This window comes from Apodemus sylvaticus, chromosome 20 (assembly GCF_947179515.1).
Source record: "Apodemus sylvaticus chromosome 20, mApoSyl1.1, whole genome shotgun sequence".
NCBI classification, from domain to species: domain Eukaryota; kingdom Metazoa; phylum Chordata; class Mammalia; order Rodentia; family Muridae; genus Apodemus; species Apodemus sylvaticus.
The window spans coordinates 42,307,600-42,326,237 of NC_067491.1; the positions used below are offsets into that span (position 1 = coordinate 42,307,600).

Consider the following 18,638-nt stretch of genomic DNA (forward strand, 5'->3'; position numbering starts at 1 on the left):
GTTCCACCCTGAAGTATATCGTGCTATGTTGGTAATTGTCCTCGCTTGTGAATGTCATAACTAGGCAGGAATAATAGTTGTTTTTCTCCCTTGGAAGTTTGCATTGCACCTTCCGGTAGGATTGCAGCTGGTTCTCAGGGAGGAAGAGAAGTCTGTTAATTTTAAAAGTGGTTTTACAAAGCAAATTAGAGATATTCAGACTCCCAACAGCTTCATTCATCTTTGAAAAATGGATTCCTTATAATGTTAATAATAATCAAATTGGAAAATTTCCTTGATAATACACATTAAAATGATTTCATAATGTTTTCTCTTTAGCTAATGGTTAAACATTAAAATAATCAAAGAAATACTTCCAAATACAAAATTTGATTTTATCAATATATCTTACCTAACATGTTGCATACTGTTCATATAAGTTACAGAAGAGAGAGTGGTTTAGAATCTCTGCTGACTGGTTTAGTCTTCAATTACCATCTCCCCTATAGTCAAATACCATAGTATTTTGAGTTAAATAGACATGGCTTGTAATCTTTTTATTCCATCATTAACTGTGTAAACTCTCATAGATTAATTGCTTAATCCTTCATTTGTGAAATATCAAACCTTTGTTCTAAGAGTGCGTTAGGCGAGGATTAAATGAGAGATTATTCACACAGAATTTACCAGGAGCACACAGCACAGGCCTCACCAAATGATAACACAATGATATCACAATGGTTTGAAAACAGTGAGTGTACTATTATAATGGAGTGAGCACAGCCTTAGGAACCTATGGTGGTGGTAATGTTAATAAGCACTGTTTACTGGGACGTGTACTACACAGAACACAATAAATGCCCTCCAGGAGGTGGCGCATGTGCTGTCTTTGCTTGCCCACGGGTACAGGTGAGATACTGTGGTTCTTTATTTCACTTCTCAGAGTCTGCTTCGTACCACACTCCCACATCCCAAAGCTGAACGGAGCTATGCTCAGTACGAAATCACGCAGCTCCTCCCCGGCATCGAGCTCTTCTCGGACAAATTCAGGGCTGACATCTGCAGTGTTATCGCAAGCCTGTACTACGTCATCCGCGAGCTGCACTACGCTAAGTACAATCTCATAGTAAGTGATGCGTAAGACCAACAGTTCTTTTTTATGATCTTACTATCATTAATTACCTATGTGTAATGATGGGGTAAATATTTTTATTACAAATTTTTCACAATGTCTTCTGATCATATTTTTCTGTTCGCATGGGTTTTCTTTTCTTTTTTTTTTTAATGACTCGGTGTGTTGCATTAGGGTTGCTTAGCAACCGGACCAGCTTACAACAGGAGAGGTTGCTTACAGGACCGTGGGAACCTTAGCAGTGCCTACACCACTGAAGAAAATGTCCCCACCCTACTCCAACCATCCTTAGAGCTTGGGAGACTCTCCTGTCCTACTTACCCCTAACTGCCTGTGAGTCCTCAGGGGGAAGTGGGACCTCCTGACTCTCTTCCTCGAGGTGATGGGACGTTGCTGGGTTCAATCACAGGCAGGTTTTGTACAAGTACTCACAGCTGCTGTGTGTCAGGGGCGCCATGGCCACCTGGTGTGCAGACAGCATTCCATCACACTCTCCCTGTCCTCCTTGTATGTCCTCTTATGTTCCTTCTGCCTCTCCTCCGTAGTGTTCTCTGAACTTTGCAGCTGATACAGACGTCCCGTCTCTGCCTAAGCATTAAACTGTCATTTATCCTCAAGACCTTGACCAGTTACGTCTCTGCCCCCTGCAAAAAGAAGACTCTCTGAGCCATGTTGACGACAGCACTCATGAAGGATTATTGTAGCTTCCTCACTCAGGCCCACGACTCTACCGCCGCAGGCTTTTTACTGGCTCTTGTGTACTGGATGGGAACACCTCCCGGTATAACAGGTCTCAATTCTGATGAGAAATTGGGTTGGTCACCCCTCTAGCAGAGTTGCCCTGATCACACCACCAGACACCTCGTTTATGGTAGGTCAGTAGCGTCGCATGCGGTCTGTGGCTGAGTAAGGCAGTTGCTCACGGTTCGGCCCCACACATTGGCCTAGCAGCTCGTGCGACTGTGAGGGCCAGCCAGCCAGGAGGAAGCTTCCGTTTTATTCCCCGCTTGATTTCCTGATGTGCCATGACCACAGTGAATGGTATCCTAATCACAGAGCCTCAGGCTCTAGTTGGTGAGCTGCCCACTGCAGTGGAAATTGCCTGTTTTGTTTTGGGGCTCTTGGGGTGTCCTCTGTCGACTTGCGGGAAGCTAGCCTTCCACCACCACTAGGATTTCCTTTGAGAACCTATGACATCTGGGACAGCTTTATCTGCCCACGTAGACTACCTTCATTACAACTCTTTGATTATTATTATTATTATTATTTTACCAAGTGTTCTGTTTTCTTATGTTTTTTCACACAATCCCAGCTTTATTTGAGCCTCCTCCTCACTTCCCCAGTATCCCTCTTCTCCTTCCTGCTTTAAACCTCTTCACCCCACACCTCCCCACTGTGGCTTTCATATACACCGTGTTCTGCTACTTCCACTCCACTTATAAAGCCTCTTATTTTACCGTGATACATTTCCTAACTTACCTTCTACTTTGCAGGTTTGGCTAATATACATTTGGTTACAACTTGTAAAATCATACTTACTGTATATTCTTACCTGAACTCCCAAGACTGTATTTCCATAGTCTCTGCCGGTCCTGTTTACGCCACGTGTCTGTTGGACTTTTGTGTTCTTTTGTGCCCTCTTCACTTTTCTTTCCCTTAGGACATGTGGTGCAATTGACTTGAATGAATCATTGATGTCAGACAGAAATTGAGGGCATTTAAGACTCATATGGTTTCTGAGTCGTTCTTGTCAATAACCAAACTTTGAGTTAAGTTTATCTTTACCATGCCCTATATCTTCTCTGTCAAAGGTTCATCCAAGAACAACACATCCTAACTGTGAAATAAAAGGCAGATACGTTTCAATGTCTCCAGAATCCCCAACATCCAAATATAGATCAATTTTCCCCTTTTGGGGAAAGAAATCAAAGGCTATATCACAAACCCGAAGTTGACTGTACTTAAAAATAAATTAATATGCTCTAGACACTGGCCAGCTTTTATTTTCTCTTGCTCATCTCTCCTTGATTGTATTACTTTTATCCATTCTAAAAAATATCTACCCCCTCTCACATTTGCATCTGGAAACTATTCTTCCTCTTTTTTTCTGGTTTTCCACACAGCTTTCATATCTATGCCTATATGTCTGTCTGTGTGTCTGTGTCTGTCTGTCTCTCTCTCTAGAGAGAGAGAGGGAAAGAGAGATGGTATACTTGTTCTTTTTAATTCAGCTCCTTTCTTATATTAAAATACTTATTGCCTTTGATATAAATTGTGAAATGATAAAACCCTGTGAACAGTGAAGAGGGTTGTAAGTGCTTTTAACACTGGGAAGATTTGGCAAGGACTTGTTTACTTAAGGAAAAAAAAACACAAACAACAATACTCTATTTCCTGTAGTGCAGTTCACATCTGGATTGGGATATATTTCCATCCCCTGGGAGCCCCCAGCTACCTCCCCATATTCATATGCAACCCATATCACTGTGCTAAAAATGAAATGAGACTTTTTTCCCTCTACAGCTTCAGAAATTGAGAATGTTTTTCCTGAATAATTGAGCAATAGGCAGCAATGAAATAGTGTGTTTTTATTTCTCATTAAAGAAGAGAAACTAAATCTCAAAGGTAATTGCTCTTGGTGTCTTGTGCTGCATTAATTGTAGAAAAGGTTTTGTTTCACATTTGCAGCGCATAATTGTCGAAAAGTGTATTATGTTCAAAGTCATTTAGAACTAATTCCAATCTTTTACAAAAGTGATTACTGGTTGTAGCTTCTAACTGACCCACCATTAGATGTCCTCCAACCAGACGGAAGCAGTAAGCAGTTTCTGTTCTGTGTTATCCTGACCGTGAGAAAAGCTTCTTGGCAAATGAGACTTCTGTAAAATTCAGACTTTGCTCTGAGACAATAATCTGATTCATCCAGGTGTGCTGGTTATAATCCCAGTTACTCACAAGGCTGGGACTATAGGGTCATAAGTTCAAGGCCTGCCTCAGATTTTAGGCAACTTAAACACTAACTCGGCCAGCTTAGTAAGAAACATCTCAAAATAAAATAAAAGTCAAAGATGTCAGGAGACATCGTACAGTGATAGAGTTCTTTCCTAACATGAACAAGGCCTTGGGGTGCCTCAGTCTCGAGAAGGTAAAACTAAACATGGAATCCCACCTTTTGGCTTGCCAGGTACAGCTACAGAAAGGAAGCTTCTGGTCTGAGTTAAGATCAGGAGCTCTTCCAATATCTAGGCCAAACTACCCCTTGCTCTGACACGTCAGTCTGGTCATTCACACATCCACAGTCTTCAGGAATAACTGGGCTGTGGATTTAACTGCAGGACAATGAAATGCTAAGTGAAGGGTGAGTTTGGCTTTAGTCAGTGGAATCTGCTCTGTAGAGGCTGGGAGCAGACCAGGAAGAGCTTTCCTTCTCACTCAGCAGTGCCCATCTGATACATGAGGCACATTCCACTTTTGTCACAGAAAGATGCTGCTTGAAGACATTGTAGGGAACAGTATGTAGATAAGTCGATAAGTAAGAGCTATCGAGGGGGGCATGAATGAAACCCTTTACTTTAAGTTCTATGACTTTTAATAGCATGTTTTCTAGTCCTTACACATTTACATTGATATTACTTTTAAAAGAACAGAATTAATTGTACTTGAATTTCTCTGTACTTAGAGATGTGCCCCTCACTTTGGGGTCACAAATGACTTGGCCTGGGAACTCTCTGATAGCATCTTCAAGTTCTAGTAAAATTAGGAAGCATATGTTAATGTGGAGGGTGATTTTGATCCTCAACTTGATGGGGTTGAGACCCACCATGGAAACAATGAGGTTCATTGAAAAGGAGAAAGTGGAGTGGGTTTGGCCTAATACTGTTTGTATCTTAATGTTAATTTGGGTCCTCCAAAACTATTTAACTGTAAGACCCTGAGGGACCCTATGTTAGACCTAACTAAGAGCCCGGTTAATTCTGATTGGTAAACGAAGATGCCTGAAGCCAGTAGTCGGAGAGAAGAGACAGGTGGGGTTTAGGTGTCCTGAGCTTGGGAGCACTAGGAAAGAGGAGGAGAGGGGAGAGCCTCCCAGCCTTAGAAGAGTGTGCAGGAGGAGACAAGAGCCACCAGCGGGGAGGGAAGCAAGGACAGCGCCCTGGGCTCTGTGCCAAGAGAACCCAGACTAATTGGCATTAAGAGCAGCTAAGATGGAACATAGAAATTAGTAAATAGTAACTCAGAGTTCTTGATGGGAAACTGGATGCTATCAACATAGAGGTTAGGCAATTGCCTAAGGCATATTAAAATACAAAGGCTGTGCGTGTCTTTCATCCAGAACATAAGTGGTCAAAGGTGGGAAAGAACCCCGCCCATGGATTTATTAAAATATTCATACTGCAAGAAAGCAGGCTGAGCATCAACATTTATCTCTGTGCTTCCTGACTAAGGCTGCAGTGTGGACCAGCTACCTCAGGCTTCTGTAGCCATGACCCTCTGTACCCAGGATGGCCTGGACACCCCAGACTAGAGCTACAGTAACCCTTTCCTTCCCTCAGTTGTTCATGCCGGGAATTTTACTGCATTAATAAGAAAGGTAACTAATACAGCGGACCATTTTTTATTTGTACAAAACAAATAAAACAAAATGTATTTTACTAATGTGGAAATGTGATATTCGTGTAGCACATCCTACAGTTAACATTTGGCAAAACTGGATTACTGGTCTATTAAGTTGCTAAGCTATATCTTAAAACAAAGAATGTTTTTCTCCTGGTAGGTTCTGCCTCTTCTTGCACTGTACCAATATTTTGTGTCTGTCATTTGCCAAGACATAGTGAGAAATCTAGAGGCAAGACTCCTCAAGGTATGTATGTGACAGACTTTTCATATTTTTAATGTTCTTTATCTTTTAAGAGTACTGGATGCCTTCATTTGATTCTAATACTTATTAATAAAATGTTAAGAACATGGTATCATATCAATATAAAAATGATGCAGCTCGGGCAACTGGGAAGATGGCCCAGTAGTTAAAAATACTTACCATTCTTGCAGAGAACCTGAGTTCAGATCCCTGGACCCGCTCTGGGTTGCTCCCAGCCACCTGTAGTTCCAGTTAGAAGCTCAACAATGTCCTCCTCTCCTGTCTTCCATGGGCACAATATATACACATTCTTGTTGCTACTTCATACCTGTAGTTTTGATACCATCATGAATCATGGTGTAAACCTTTGGGCTTTTCGATGGCCTTAGGCATCTGTGACAGTGTTGTTCCACCTGCCAAGGGGTGTCATGACCCACGGATTGAGAACCTCTGTTTTAGACAGCGCTGTGCTTGGGCCATGGTAAAATAAGGAACATCTCTACTTGGGAACAAGATTTACCCAGCACAAGATAGTCTGGACGTTCCTATTTATTGAGAGACTGGCTTCCTGGTGTTGACTAGTGTTTTGGTTTCTGAAACTCTCTTCTTAAGGGCTTCTGCATACTTCACAGTATAAGCAGTGTTTTCTTTGTTCTGGTAATTGATTTAACAAGAGCAGACCTTCACTTCCCCATTTTGCTTTAGAGATTCATGTGTTCTTGGCCTGACTTCCATATAGAACAGGAGCCCTAAGGATCTCGGGAGTGCCTGCCTTCTTCCCTCGTTACCCATGCTGGGTGTTTGCCCTTTGGTTTAGTTTATTTCTGTAGTTTATTTCTTTCTATCATTTCAATGCCCTCCAGTTTTGTCCCCTGCTCCATACCTTCTGAGAGCTAATGTGGAATTCAACCCTAGCTGTGCCCCACCCCACACTTACACATGAGCACATTAACCCAGGCCTTCCCCTCTCCCCCACCCCCCAGCTATAATTTCCTTTAATGAGCACTATGGAAAGCAGAGAAATTTAAGGAAGAAAAATAATTAAAAGAAAATATTTAGCATTCTTGAGCTTAAACTGTATCTTGACCATCATGTCACATGTTTCCACTCAAATGCTGTGACACAATCATCTTTATCCCAACAAATGTTTCACAAAGAGATCACTTCAAAAGAGCTGATTTAGGGGCTGGAGAGTTGGCTCAGTGGGTGAGAGCTCTCACTGCTCTTCCAGAGGACCTGGGTCTGGGTCAGTAACTCCAGTTCCAGGGGATCTGATGTCCTTCTCTTCTGGCTGCCTCAGGCACCAGTCATTCCTGTGGTACACACACACACACACAAACACACACACACACACACACACACACACTCACACTCTGATACACACCCAAACACACTCACATACACATACACACTCACACACACATTCACACACATACAAATGCACTCATACTCAAACACTTCCATACACCCATGCTTACACAAACACACACTCATATACATACTCACACACATACACTCACATATACTCACATTCAACCCACATACTGACACACTTACATAATACACACTCACACATGCACACACACACACACATACCACTCATATACATATAATAATAAAATGAATCTTTTATGAAAGCACATCTATACTTTTGCAGTTTTCATCCGTGATATAAACACTCCCAATGTAGTTGTCCTCAAGCATCACTAGAGAGACAGACGGAACAAGCTCTTGTGGTTGGAAAAAAATCAGGTTCTAGAACAGCACTGCAGGCGCTGACCCCAGCCCACCTCCACACAGCACTCTGAGACAATGCTCTGGCATACTGATTTATTTCTCCTTTGGAGGCTCTCTGGTGTTCTCCCTCAAATCCCTCCTGCTTTTCAGTTGGGAGAAATTGGACTCTGTAACCTGCATCTCCTTCTAGAACTTTTGGCCCTTGGTAAACAGTCCATTGCTTTCTATTTCTAGACAGAGAAATGTTTAAGGACCTCATAAATATTCATGTGGACGCTAAAAGTGTCTGGTTTTCCATCCGTGAGTTACCAACTCATGGATTATCTTGCTTTTGCACTTCAATAGCACATTTTTAAAAACTCCACCTCCCCCCCTTTCTCCAAGACTGCAATATTCTTGAGGCTAGGATCTGTATCTTGTTCATTTTTTAAAATTTCCCTGAACTGTCTTGGGTTCACATATTTGGTGTTCGTTAGTTGATCTTGAGATCGAACTCTAAAGTTGTGGATATTTGCCAAGTGTCAACTGTCTATTCACTGCCAGTGTGTATTCACTGCCATTTACATTAAAATAATCGACAAATATTCATTTCAAAGTAAGATCTTGGGCTGTTGAGATGGATCATCAGGGTAAAGGCACTTACTGTCAAGTCTGACATGAGTTTGAGCCCCAGAACCCACATAGTAGAGAAACTGACTCCCAGAACTTGTCCTGACTTTCACACACATTCAGTGGTAGGCCCCTAAATAAATAAATAAATAAATAAATAAATAAATAACATTTTGGAAAGACTTACTGAATACCTCTTATTTAAAAGCAGCATGTTAGAAACTTGAGTCGAAGATGTATAACTCATAGTTTTTGATCATAAAGACATGGAAACTGGGCAGAGGGATGGGGCACACAACACGCTGATAACATATGTTAGCACTTGGTTATCTGCAGGTGAATGTGATGAGACTTGTTTCCAAAGTTTGAACAAGAAACAAATGGCTCTGGTCCAAGGGTTTCACTAAATAGGCAGAATTTAGGCTTGCAAACAAGACAGCTTAGTCAGTGGGAAAGAAACAGAAGTGAGAACATTTTGAGTTGTTTCGAGGACAGAGTGCTTTTGTGCTACCAGAATGGAAGTTATGAGCAGGGAGACTGTAGACAGTAACAGGAGAAGTGCAGAGAGCTATGCTGGGTAGCTGTTTCCTCTCCAGGTTGTACCTGACCATTGCAGTCTTGGATCACAGTAGAAGACCCTTAAGAACCAAGAATAGGCCTATTAACATTCTCTTATTGGACGGAGGCAGAGGTTCTTGGGGCTCAGTGCCTCTTAAGACCATTCCCCTCCTGGAGATAGAAACAGTTACCTGGGTTGGAACTTTTTCGTAGAGTAGCTTTTTATGAGTTGTCTATGCCGTAAGTGGAATCTTCAGTGGTGTAACTGTCCATGGGTTGCCCAGAGTATTTTCTGGCGTTACCTTTGAGTCTCCTTTTGAGTCTTTCATGAGTCTGTAAATAACCTCAAAAAATTCATAGTTCACCACATTAGACTAAGGCAAAATTCTGTCTTTGGACTTTGGTCATGATTTTGTCATACAGTGGCTACGAAGCCAGTGAAGAAATGTGCCCTCTGTCTGGAGCTTTGGCTAGGACAGGTGTTCACCTCAGAATGCTGGTCAGGAGAATGACACCACCAGGGGTAGTGTCTGCTAACACTGCTGAGAGCAATGTGAAACAGACATGAGAGCTTGTGGGCACAGGAAGATTGAAAACAAATGCAAGGCAAAAGACAAATCCCAAGGAGGAAGAAGTGGCAGTCTGTGTGAACAGAACCTGTGTGACCTTCCTGAAGCAGCTGGTGTGTCAGTAAGTGAAAGAAAAATATCAGACTTGGGAAACAGCGAGTAATGCTATTCCTTGACTAGCCAGGCTGTGATAGATCTTGTGGTTAAGTTTCTAGGGTGCAGTAGAGTCTTCCAGGGAACGTCGTAAGGCCTCTTTATGATCTGCCTCTCTGCTTCACTGTAGACCTGCTAACCCCATCAAAGATTTATTCTCAACATTTCAAACGTTCCCAGGAAGGGTATGATTGCTTCAGAAGGTGTATCAAGGTATGATTGATGTCCAGTTCTCCGTGTCCTCTGGCTAGTTTCCACAGAGCAGGTCACCATTACTCCAACTGCTTAAATGGATATGAAGAAATAAGTCAGAGTTAGCCTTGGCTGATGTTGTTTTGGTACAGTGGTCTGACCACACAAAGGTCTGCAGGAATATTCCCTTATAGTGGCCAATGAAAGTAATGGCGACCTGGGATCCAGAAGAGTCCATCTGTCTCCCCAACTGCTGACTTTGGTATTTGATGACTGTGGGAATGGCATGGGGGGTGGTGTGGGTGGGCAGAGACCGCCATCGCTTCAGCAACAGCTGCAGTGTGCAGCTCAACATAAAAATGGCTTTCTCTTTCCAATTAAGAACAGCCTTGTGACCTTTTGTGTTTTCTTTTCATGTTAGCTTACCAAACTGTTTCCCCTAACTTGCCTTCTATATCTCCGTAAAGTGATTTTTGTTTTTTCCCACTCTTGAAGTTCCCAGACCAAGTACAGAAAGGAGAACACAGAATAAGGTGTATTGGCTGAAGATAAATTGATTTGTATTTTTCTATGTGGTGTGTGTATGCATGCGTGTGTATGCATGTGTGTGTGTGTGTGTGTTCATCCAATTTTGTGCTTTATCCTCTGTATCCATTCATATGTACCCCTCAAAATCTTCATAACTTTTTTTTTCCTCTGCTGACACTGAACTTGGGGCCCTGCCTACAGTAGCATGAATGTTGCCTCTGAGATGCACTCTCAGCCCATGTGTTTTGACACAGACTCACTCTGACAGAGGCTGGCTTTATATTCTTAATGGGGGCTTAGCTTGAAACTCACTGATCTTCAAAAGCGCTGAGATTTCAAGCATTCCCCATCACACACATCACACACAGCACATATATCACACACATCAACCCACATCAACACACTTCAACATATATCACACACGTCACATACAACACATGTATCACACATATCGATCCACATCAAAATACATCACACACATTATACCCAACAGCACATATCAATACTGATCACACCCACTAATACCCATCCCATCCATCGCACACATCATACCTATCACATCCATCACACACATCACACACATCACGCCCATCATACACATCACACCCATCACACACATCACACCCATCACACACATCACACCCATCACACAGGTCACATCCATTACACACTTTACACCCATCCTGAATATCACACACAGCATTCTTTTTCACACTGCAAAAAAGAGCTCTCTACTGTGGTCTGAAGTCTGTGCATTTGGTCACCATGTTAGCTTACTTCCCTTCCCTCCCTTGTCTCCCGCAACACAAGACCTCTGTGCTCGGGCCTCGTGGCATGTCTTCTCTCTCCTTTATATGATTCTCAACCTTTCTCTTGAAGGGTTCTTCCTCCATGAAGTTTTTGGAGACCCCACTGTTGAAAGCAGAATTTTGTCAACACCTCTAAGCCTTCTTGTCCAGTGTGAGAGCTTTATGTGCTGTTTGGCTAACAACGAATCCCAGGGGACTGTCAACCTTCATGTGGCCTTGCTGCCCAAGGGATGGTCAACAAACATGCTGAATGCCAACTTCCCTTCCTTTAATTTCCTGATTTAGTCCAACTGAATTGTATTTAAAGCAAACCTTGCAGAATGTATAGCCACCGACTGGTTAAAACCGCTAAGCATATGACTTTAAAACTGACACTGTTAATTATAGATAAGAAAATTAATAGCTGTCTCCATGTTGACGCACTGTGCTTTTGTCTGACTTTTCCTGAGAGGGTTCAAGAACATCAGGCGTGTTTTTACTTTGCTTTTCCCCGGTTTCCCATGGGAACAAAGAGATGAGTTCAATTCATTTTTTTAAAACTTCTCCATGGCTGTTATATTTTTGTGTCTGCCTCTGATGAAGTAAGGGACAGCTGAGGAGAGCCCTACTGCTGTTAGGTCTGCGGTACTCTGCACACATAAACAGGCATTTTCAGAAGCACGTTCAGTCTGTATTCACTCACCAGCCAGTGCACATTGATTAGCTACACACAGCCGTCATTAAGCAGGTGTTTTCGAGCGTAGAAGCCGACGAGTACTCTCTAAAATTTGTATTTTATAAGTAAAAGGAACTAACTTAAAATCTCTTTTCCTCCTTTTACAGATCGAAGTCCTTATAGATTTAGGCTTCTTTTCCGAAGCCTTTTATGAGCTATCCCAGATTTATCATGGAAAAAACATGCCATGCGCCATACCTGCTGGCTATAAAGCAACGACGAAAATTAAGGTAACCTCTTGATTTGATTCAGTGCCCCCCCACCCCCTTTTTAAAGGAAGTTGCATTTTTTAAAAACCTAAGGAACATTCCCACAGAAGTGTTCTCAAGTCTCTAGTGCTCCGGATCTCGCTGCTAAGGCTGGCACCAGAGAAATAGAGTTTTATTTATCTGGAGTGGAAATGCGCTGGAAGGGAGGGAGGGCAGGTGTTCAGGAGAGGATTATTGCGATGGAATTCCGGCTCAGCTGTACCATACGTCACTTTTTATTACAGGTATCATGGTGGTCTCTTTAGGTACATCCTCCAACACAGCCAAGATTTGTGGGTCTAGTCTTACTACTTTTGGTTAATGTTATTCATCAAAGTGTCCTGTTGACATATGTTATTTGGATGTTTTTAGTTTATATACCTCTTCCTCCTCCTCCTCCTCCTCCTCTTCCTCCTCCTCCTCCTCCTCCTCCTCCTTCTCCTCCTTCTCCTCCTTGTAGATCCAGGGCATTGTGAGTGTGAGCTGGGCACTGCCTCTGGGTTATATCTCCTGCTCCTTTTAGATTTCTCATGATTTCTCCAAGGGAAGAACAGTCTTCATTTTGCTTAATCTATTTTGATTTTAGCAAATAGTTTTACCTGACTTGCTTAATTTGTATTTGTAAACTGGGTAATTGAAGCATCCTTGAAAACAAGTGCTGGAGTTTACAGTGAGAACATAAATTAAATCGGAGTGAGTGATTATTTTCTTCTGCTTTGGTTTTCCTGGTGATCTGGGACTTGCTGGGTGACCTTGCTTGAGGCAAATGCTGATTAGAATTTTGATTTCATTATAAGTAGTAATTTCATCACCCCAGCATATATACTTAGAATAGAAAACTAGCAATAAAGCAAGTTTGTTTTCTAAAGAGAGAGGGAAATACACATGGAGTCAAATGGGAATGGGGGGGGAAGGGGGGAGAATCTGGGAGGGTGTGGGGCAGGGAAACCATGTTCAGAGTATATTATATGAAAAAAATCTTCTGTAAAAGCACTTAAAAATCAGTTCAAACATTAAAAAAATAAGAAGTTGTATATGTTTGCATCCCCAGCCCTGGACCCCAAGAGCTTGTTAGCCAACTTAGCAGAAACCTCCAGTTTTGGTGAGAGGCCCTGTCTCAAGGAACTACATGATAAAGGAAGGACACCTCACACCCTGCTCTGGCCTCCACATGTACACACAGACACACATGCTCTCGTCTCTCTCTCTCTCTCTCTCTCTCTCTCTCTCTCTCTCACACACACACACACACACACACACACACACACATATACACACAGTAAGTCACTCTCTGGGGAGATGGTTTGCGTCAACCTGAGACCTACAGACATGTGTTGGAAGTTGAACTGAAATGAAAAGAATCAACAAAATGAACTTGAGTTTTTACAGTCACCCACATGAGCAGGCGTCATATCTACGCATGGTTCATTCCTTTAGTGTAATCCTCTAGAACGTGCCTTCTCATGCTCTATATGACTGAGACAGTGCTGTCATTCAGTACATGGAATCTGGGAATGCAGTGCTAGAGCAGAATAGTTATTTAGCCTGTGTGAGGAGGACCTGGGATAGATCTGTAACACTGCAAACACAAGGCTGCATACAGGCTGCAGAGATAGCTCCATTGAGTGCCCAGGATGCACAAGTCCCTACGTACAATTTCCCACACTGAAGTTTTACAAAATGACAAAATAAAAACTGAGTGTGGTCGTGCATGCCTGTGATCCCAGTACTCAGCAACTGGAAGCAGGACTAAGGTTGTTCTAGGCAAGCTTGGGTCCAGGTGGACCTTATGAGACTGTGAAGTTATATATAAAACATCCTAATACGAGTTTTCATTCAACGATATCAATATTTGTGTGTGTGTGTGTATGTATTATATGGTATATGTGGTGTATATGTCTATGACTTGCCTGCTTGTCCTAGTTAGTGTTACTATTGCTGCAATAAAACACTATAACAAACAATCAAACAAACAAAAAAAAAAAAACCAACCAAGAGCTGGGGAGGAAAGGGTTCATTTGGCTTATACTTCTGTATTGTAGTCCATTACTGAAGGAAATCAGAACAGGAACTCAAGCACGGCAGGAACCTGGAGGCAGGAGCTGATGTAGAGGCCATGGAGGAGTGCTGCTTACTGGCTTGCTCCTCATGGCTTGGTCAGCCTGCTTTCTTATAGAACCTATGTTTACCAGCCCAGGGACAGCATCACCCACAAGGGTCTGGGCCCTCCTCCATCAATCAGTAACTAATAAAATGCCCTACAGGTTTGTCCACAGTCCAATCTTATGGAAGCATTTTCTCAATTGAGGCTCCCTTCACTGTGATGACTCTAGCTTGTGTCAAGTTGACTTAAAACTAGTGAGCATACTCCCCATTAGGAGAGAATTATATTCTCTTCTTTCTGTGGTATAACTGAATTTATTTTTTGTTTTTTTAAAGATTTATTTATTTATTATATATAAGTACACTGTAGCTGTCGTCAGACACACCAGAAGACAGCATCATATCTCATTACAGATGGTTGTGAGCCACCATGTGGTTGCGAGCCACCATGTGGTTGCAGGAATTTGAACTCAGGACCTCTAGAAGAACAGTCAGTGCTCTTAACCCCTGAGCCATCTCTCCAGCCCCCATGAATTTATTTTCTTATCACTATTAAGTTACTGCTCTTTTCTTGCTTGCCTCCCAGTGAATAGTATTTTCTTATTATAAACATTCTATATTTTGTTATTAAAATTTTAGTTTGAAAGATTCAGACTATATCTTGAGTGCTCACTGAATATAGGCATAGTCCTACGCATGGAGAAGGAGCAGTGAAAATCTATCTGGAGTGACTGCTCTCCTGGACCTTGCTTTCTAGTGAGGGGGGCAGATCATCAACACCAAGCACAGGCCTCTGGCAGATCATCAACACCAAGAACAGGCCTCTGAAACAGGTGGTGATGTGCTGTGAACATACTCCAGCAGACGTGAGAAGGGCTTTGGTGGTTTGTTATTCAGGTGGTTTCTCATTAGCAACTTGTAAAGGGCAGGAACCAATCAGAAATGGGGTGGGGTGAAGAGGTAGAGGAGAGGACCTTCCAGGCACAAATCACTGTAAGACACAGACCTTGAGGAAATTTTTTCTGAGCTATTATTGGAGAAGACCAGTGAGGGTGCAGGAAGGAGGAGAGGAAGACAGGAAAAGGGGAGACGGGGAGGAGGGGAGGGGAGGTCTAGGAAGCTGGGGTAATCCGAATAAGACCCAGTACTGACTGGGGTGATAGTGGTGGAGTGGTGTGAGCAGTGGTCCACTTATAGATCGATTGTGAAGGAAGAGCCAGCAGCGTTAGACAATGGTGTTTGGAAGCAGAATGTAAGAGTCGAAGTCAAGGACGACTAAAGAATGTTCAGTTTGAGCATTTGGCAGGGTTGTCATGTACTATGAAGGAGGAGTTGGACCAGTCACGCATGAGATCCATAGAAAAGCTAGGTGATGGCATGGCGGCCATAGTGTAGAGTGGCAGCATCTGGAATTCGGAGGACCAGTTGGGGTTGCATATATGAAACTTGGATTCTTAACAGAAAATTAAAAATACTAGGATGGGCTGACTAATTTTATGTCAACTTGACACAAGCTAGAGATGTCGGAAAAGAGGAAGCTCCAATTGAGAAAATACACCCATAAGAGTGGGCTACAGGCAAACCTGTAGAACATTTTCTTGGTAATTGATGTGGGAGGGCCCAGACCAGTTGGGTTGTGGTCCTGGGTTCTAAAAGAAAGCAGGTTGGTCAAGCCACAGTGAGCAAGCCAGTAAACAGTCCTGGTCCACGGCCTCTGCACCAGCTCCTGCCTTCAGGTTTCTGCCCTGTTTGAGTTCCTGTCCTGACCTTTGATGATGAATACTGATATGGAATGATAAGCCAAATAAATCTTTTCCTCTCCAAGTTGCTTGTGGTCATGGTGCTTCATCACAGTAAGAGTGACTAAAACTGCACCTAAGACATAGGATTAAGTTGCCATTGACTTGAAATAATCTGGGAACCAAGGCAGACAAAGAAAAACAGAAGTCGAGAAGATGAATTTAGGGTCATCTGCACATAGAGTCCAGGAAGATAAGATAGCGAGACCACATGAACAGACTGAAATACAAGAGTTTTTGGTGGCCATTACCTTCAAGAAAACAAACAACAACAAAAAAAATCCAGAAGCCATTTTTTTTTTAAACATGAAAATCACAAACTTCATTTTTATCCAGTAACTTTCATAAGATAAATGTGTAGGTGAATCATCTCCCGGTGGATTCTGACTTCAAATTCTGTATTCTCAGACTTAATTTACAGCTTTCTACCTTCAACTGGGAATTTAAAAGTGTAATTAAAAGAGGAAATGCTTTCAGGGTTTATAATTAAAATAGGTGCCAATGTTATTAGGCTGCAGGCCAGTTATTTAAAGAATAGTTTAATGAATTTGGTTTCACTTGCAAAGGAAGGAGCTGAAGAAAACTTACAGATTACTGTTCAGCTTTTCATAGTGCTTTTAAAAATTCTATATTTTATTATTGTATTTGTCTCAAGATTCCCCTCTTATCCCTAAATGTAAAGTCCTGTTGTGAACTCACTTCATTTATATCAGGAAAGACTTCCTTCACTGAGTCACTAGTTTCTCAATGACTCACAGATAATAAAGAAGTCCTTCAAAGGGGGAATTCCCCTGCACCAGTGCTGACTTGTAGTAAAAGTTATACCTGATATTTTGCTGTGGGCATCTGGAGAGAAGGATTTGGGAGTGAGCAGTGTATTGGGGAGGAGATTGCAGAATGGATGCTGAGTAAGATGGAAAGACCCTCAGCATCAGGAAGAAAACAGCTCAAGAATATCAGTGAGGATGGCACTCCCCTGGGTCCCTAGCACCTTCAGAGGGACTGGGCAGGACCTTGGTGCCCTGAGTTGCTAGGATCTCGCGAACATTCAGGCAAAGAGATACAGGGTCTTGAGTGAGGACACTGTCTGTATGTAAGTGGCTTGTCTGTCTCTGGAAGCTGTTGGATACTTCCTGGTGACTGAGGTGGTAGGAGAGCAGCATCTATTTTTGGCTCAGGTATATTTTCAAAAGGATTGTCAGGCTGAGAAGACACACATTCTGTTCTATAATTCTACAATTTCCCATGGTAATGAATGTTTCCCTTGAGTCAGTGAAACTGGAGCCAAGCAGGAATCTGTGATTCACATGCAAAATGGAAGCAAAGCACAAAGAGTCATTTTAAATAGCAATTCAATTTCACCCCAAACTGACCAGGTTTCTAACTAACCTTTTTCTTCTTTTCCTTTTTTTATTTTTATTTTTATTTTTATTTTTTTTAAGTCTGGCCTATATAAATGGATCCCACCTAGAATATAACTAAATCTTTTATGTATAGTTTACTGAATTCTTACACAATACAGAAACATAATTCTATAATGACCATTATAATAAACTGGCCAAACAATTATATCCTCCAAAAAAAAAAAAAGGTGAGAACGTTGCACGACAGCGTGGGCAGTACAGTCACATGTACAGTCACATGTACAGTCACATGTACAGTCACATGTATAGTCACATGGCGTGGATGAGAGCAGAAGTTGAGCCTTTCTGTTTCCAAAAGACATTCTTCTCTTCTGACCTAGAACAACTTCTAAGGTTCAATCCAATAGCAATGATCAAAATATAGACACAATATCCACCAATATTATGTCGCCTAAGGTTGGCTGACATGTAACTATGGGGAAAGGCCCAGAAGGTGACACAAAATGGCAAAGAATGCCTTCACTGGTGCCTTCTAGACCGAGGTTTGCAAGGAACTTAATTTTGTAGGAATAGAATTAGGTAATTGTTAGTGAAAGTGGAATATAAATAAGTACATAAGTTTTAAAAAATAATCATCACGGAAAGGACAGGAAAGACATCAGATGCTGGCATCAACCCTGTAAAAGAAGTTAGCATACATAATTTTTTTAGTGTTTTTTTATATTAATATTTCTGACTAGATTGCATATCACTTTGACAACAAAATCATGCTTAAATGGTTTTAGGATGCATTAATAATTCCATTTAAAAGAATGCTCAAATAAATATGGGCTCTACTATTAATATTTTGTATTTTTGACAGATAACTCAATCATTCGATTCTGGAAAACCTCTCACCAGTAAGGACAACATGCAGGTAATAACAATATTTAATGTGGAAATATTCTGAGTGATTTCAGCCTGTCTGAATATATTTTGATATGTTTGATTTTGAATGCCTGTTCTATATGTACTCATTCTTTTCCCTGCTTCCTATTGTTGGCAAGGTCTCACGTAGCTCAGGCTACCCCTAAAGTCACTGCATTGCCAAGAATAACCCAGGATTCCCAATCCTCTTTTTTCTTTTTTGTTTCTTTTTTTTTCTCTCATTTTCTTTTTCAATGTCTGATATTACAGTTTGATCACAAGATTCTGAGGCTAAAATTAGAAATGAATCAAACTAACTTGACGTCTTAGCCAGTAAACTAGCAGTGACTCCTCTGGCTTCCAGAATCAGACAAGTGTC

At 41.8% G+C, this 18,638-nt stretch overlaps 1 protein-coding gene across 3 annotated transcripts in view; it reads left to right on the forward strand.

Annotated features, from left to right (window-relative positions):
• The window catches only part of Cfap54 (cilia and flagella associated protein 54), a 301,539-nt gene that overhangs the window by 154,443 nt on the left and 128,458 nt on the right, over nt 1-18,638 (forward strand). For all 3 annotated transcript variants that reach the window (XM_052165291.1, XM_052165292.1, XM_052165294.1), the window contains 4 exons: nt 923-1,105; nt 5,886-5,972; nt 11,947-12,069; nt 18,216-18,269. In XM_052165291.1, the coding sequence (XP_052021251.1) occupies nt 923-1,105; nt 5,886-5,972; nt 11,947-12,069; nt 18,216-18,269 (447 nt within the window). The remainder of the gene's footprint in view (nt 1-922; nt 1,106-5,885; nt 5,973-11,946; nt 12,070-18,215; nt 18,270-18,638) is intronic.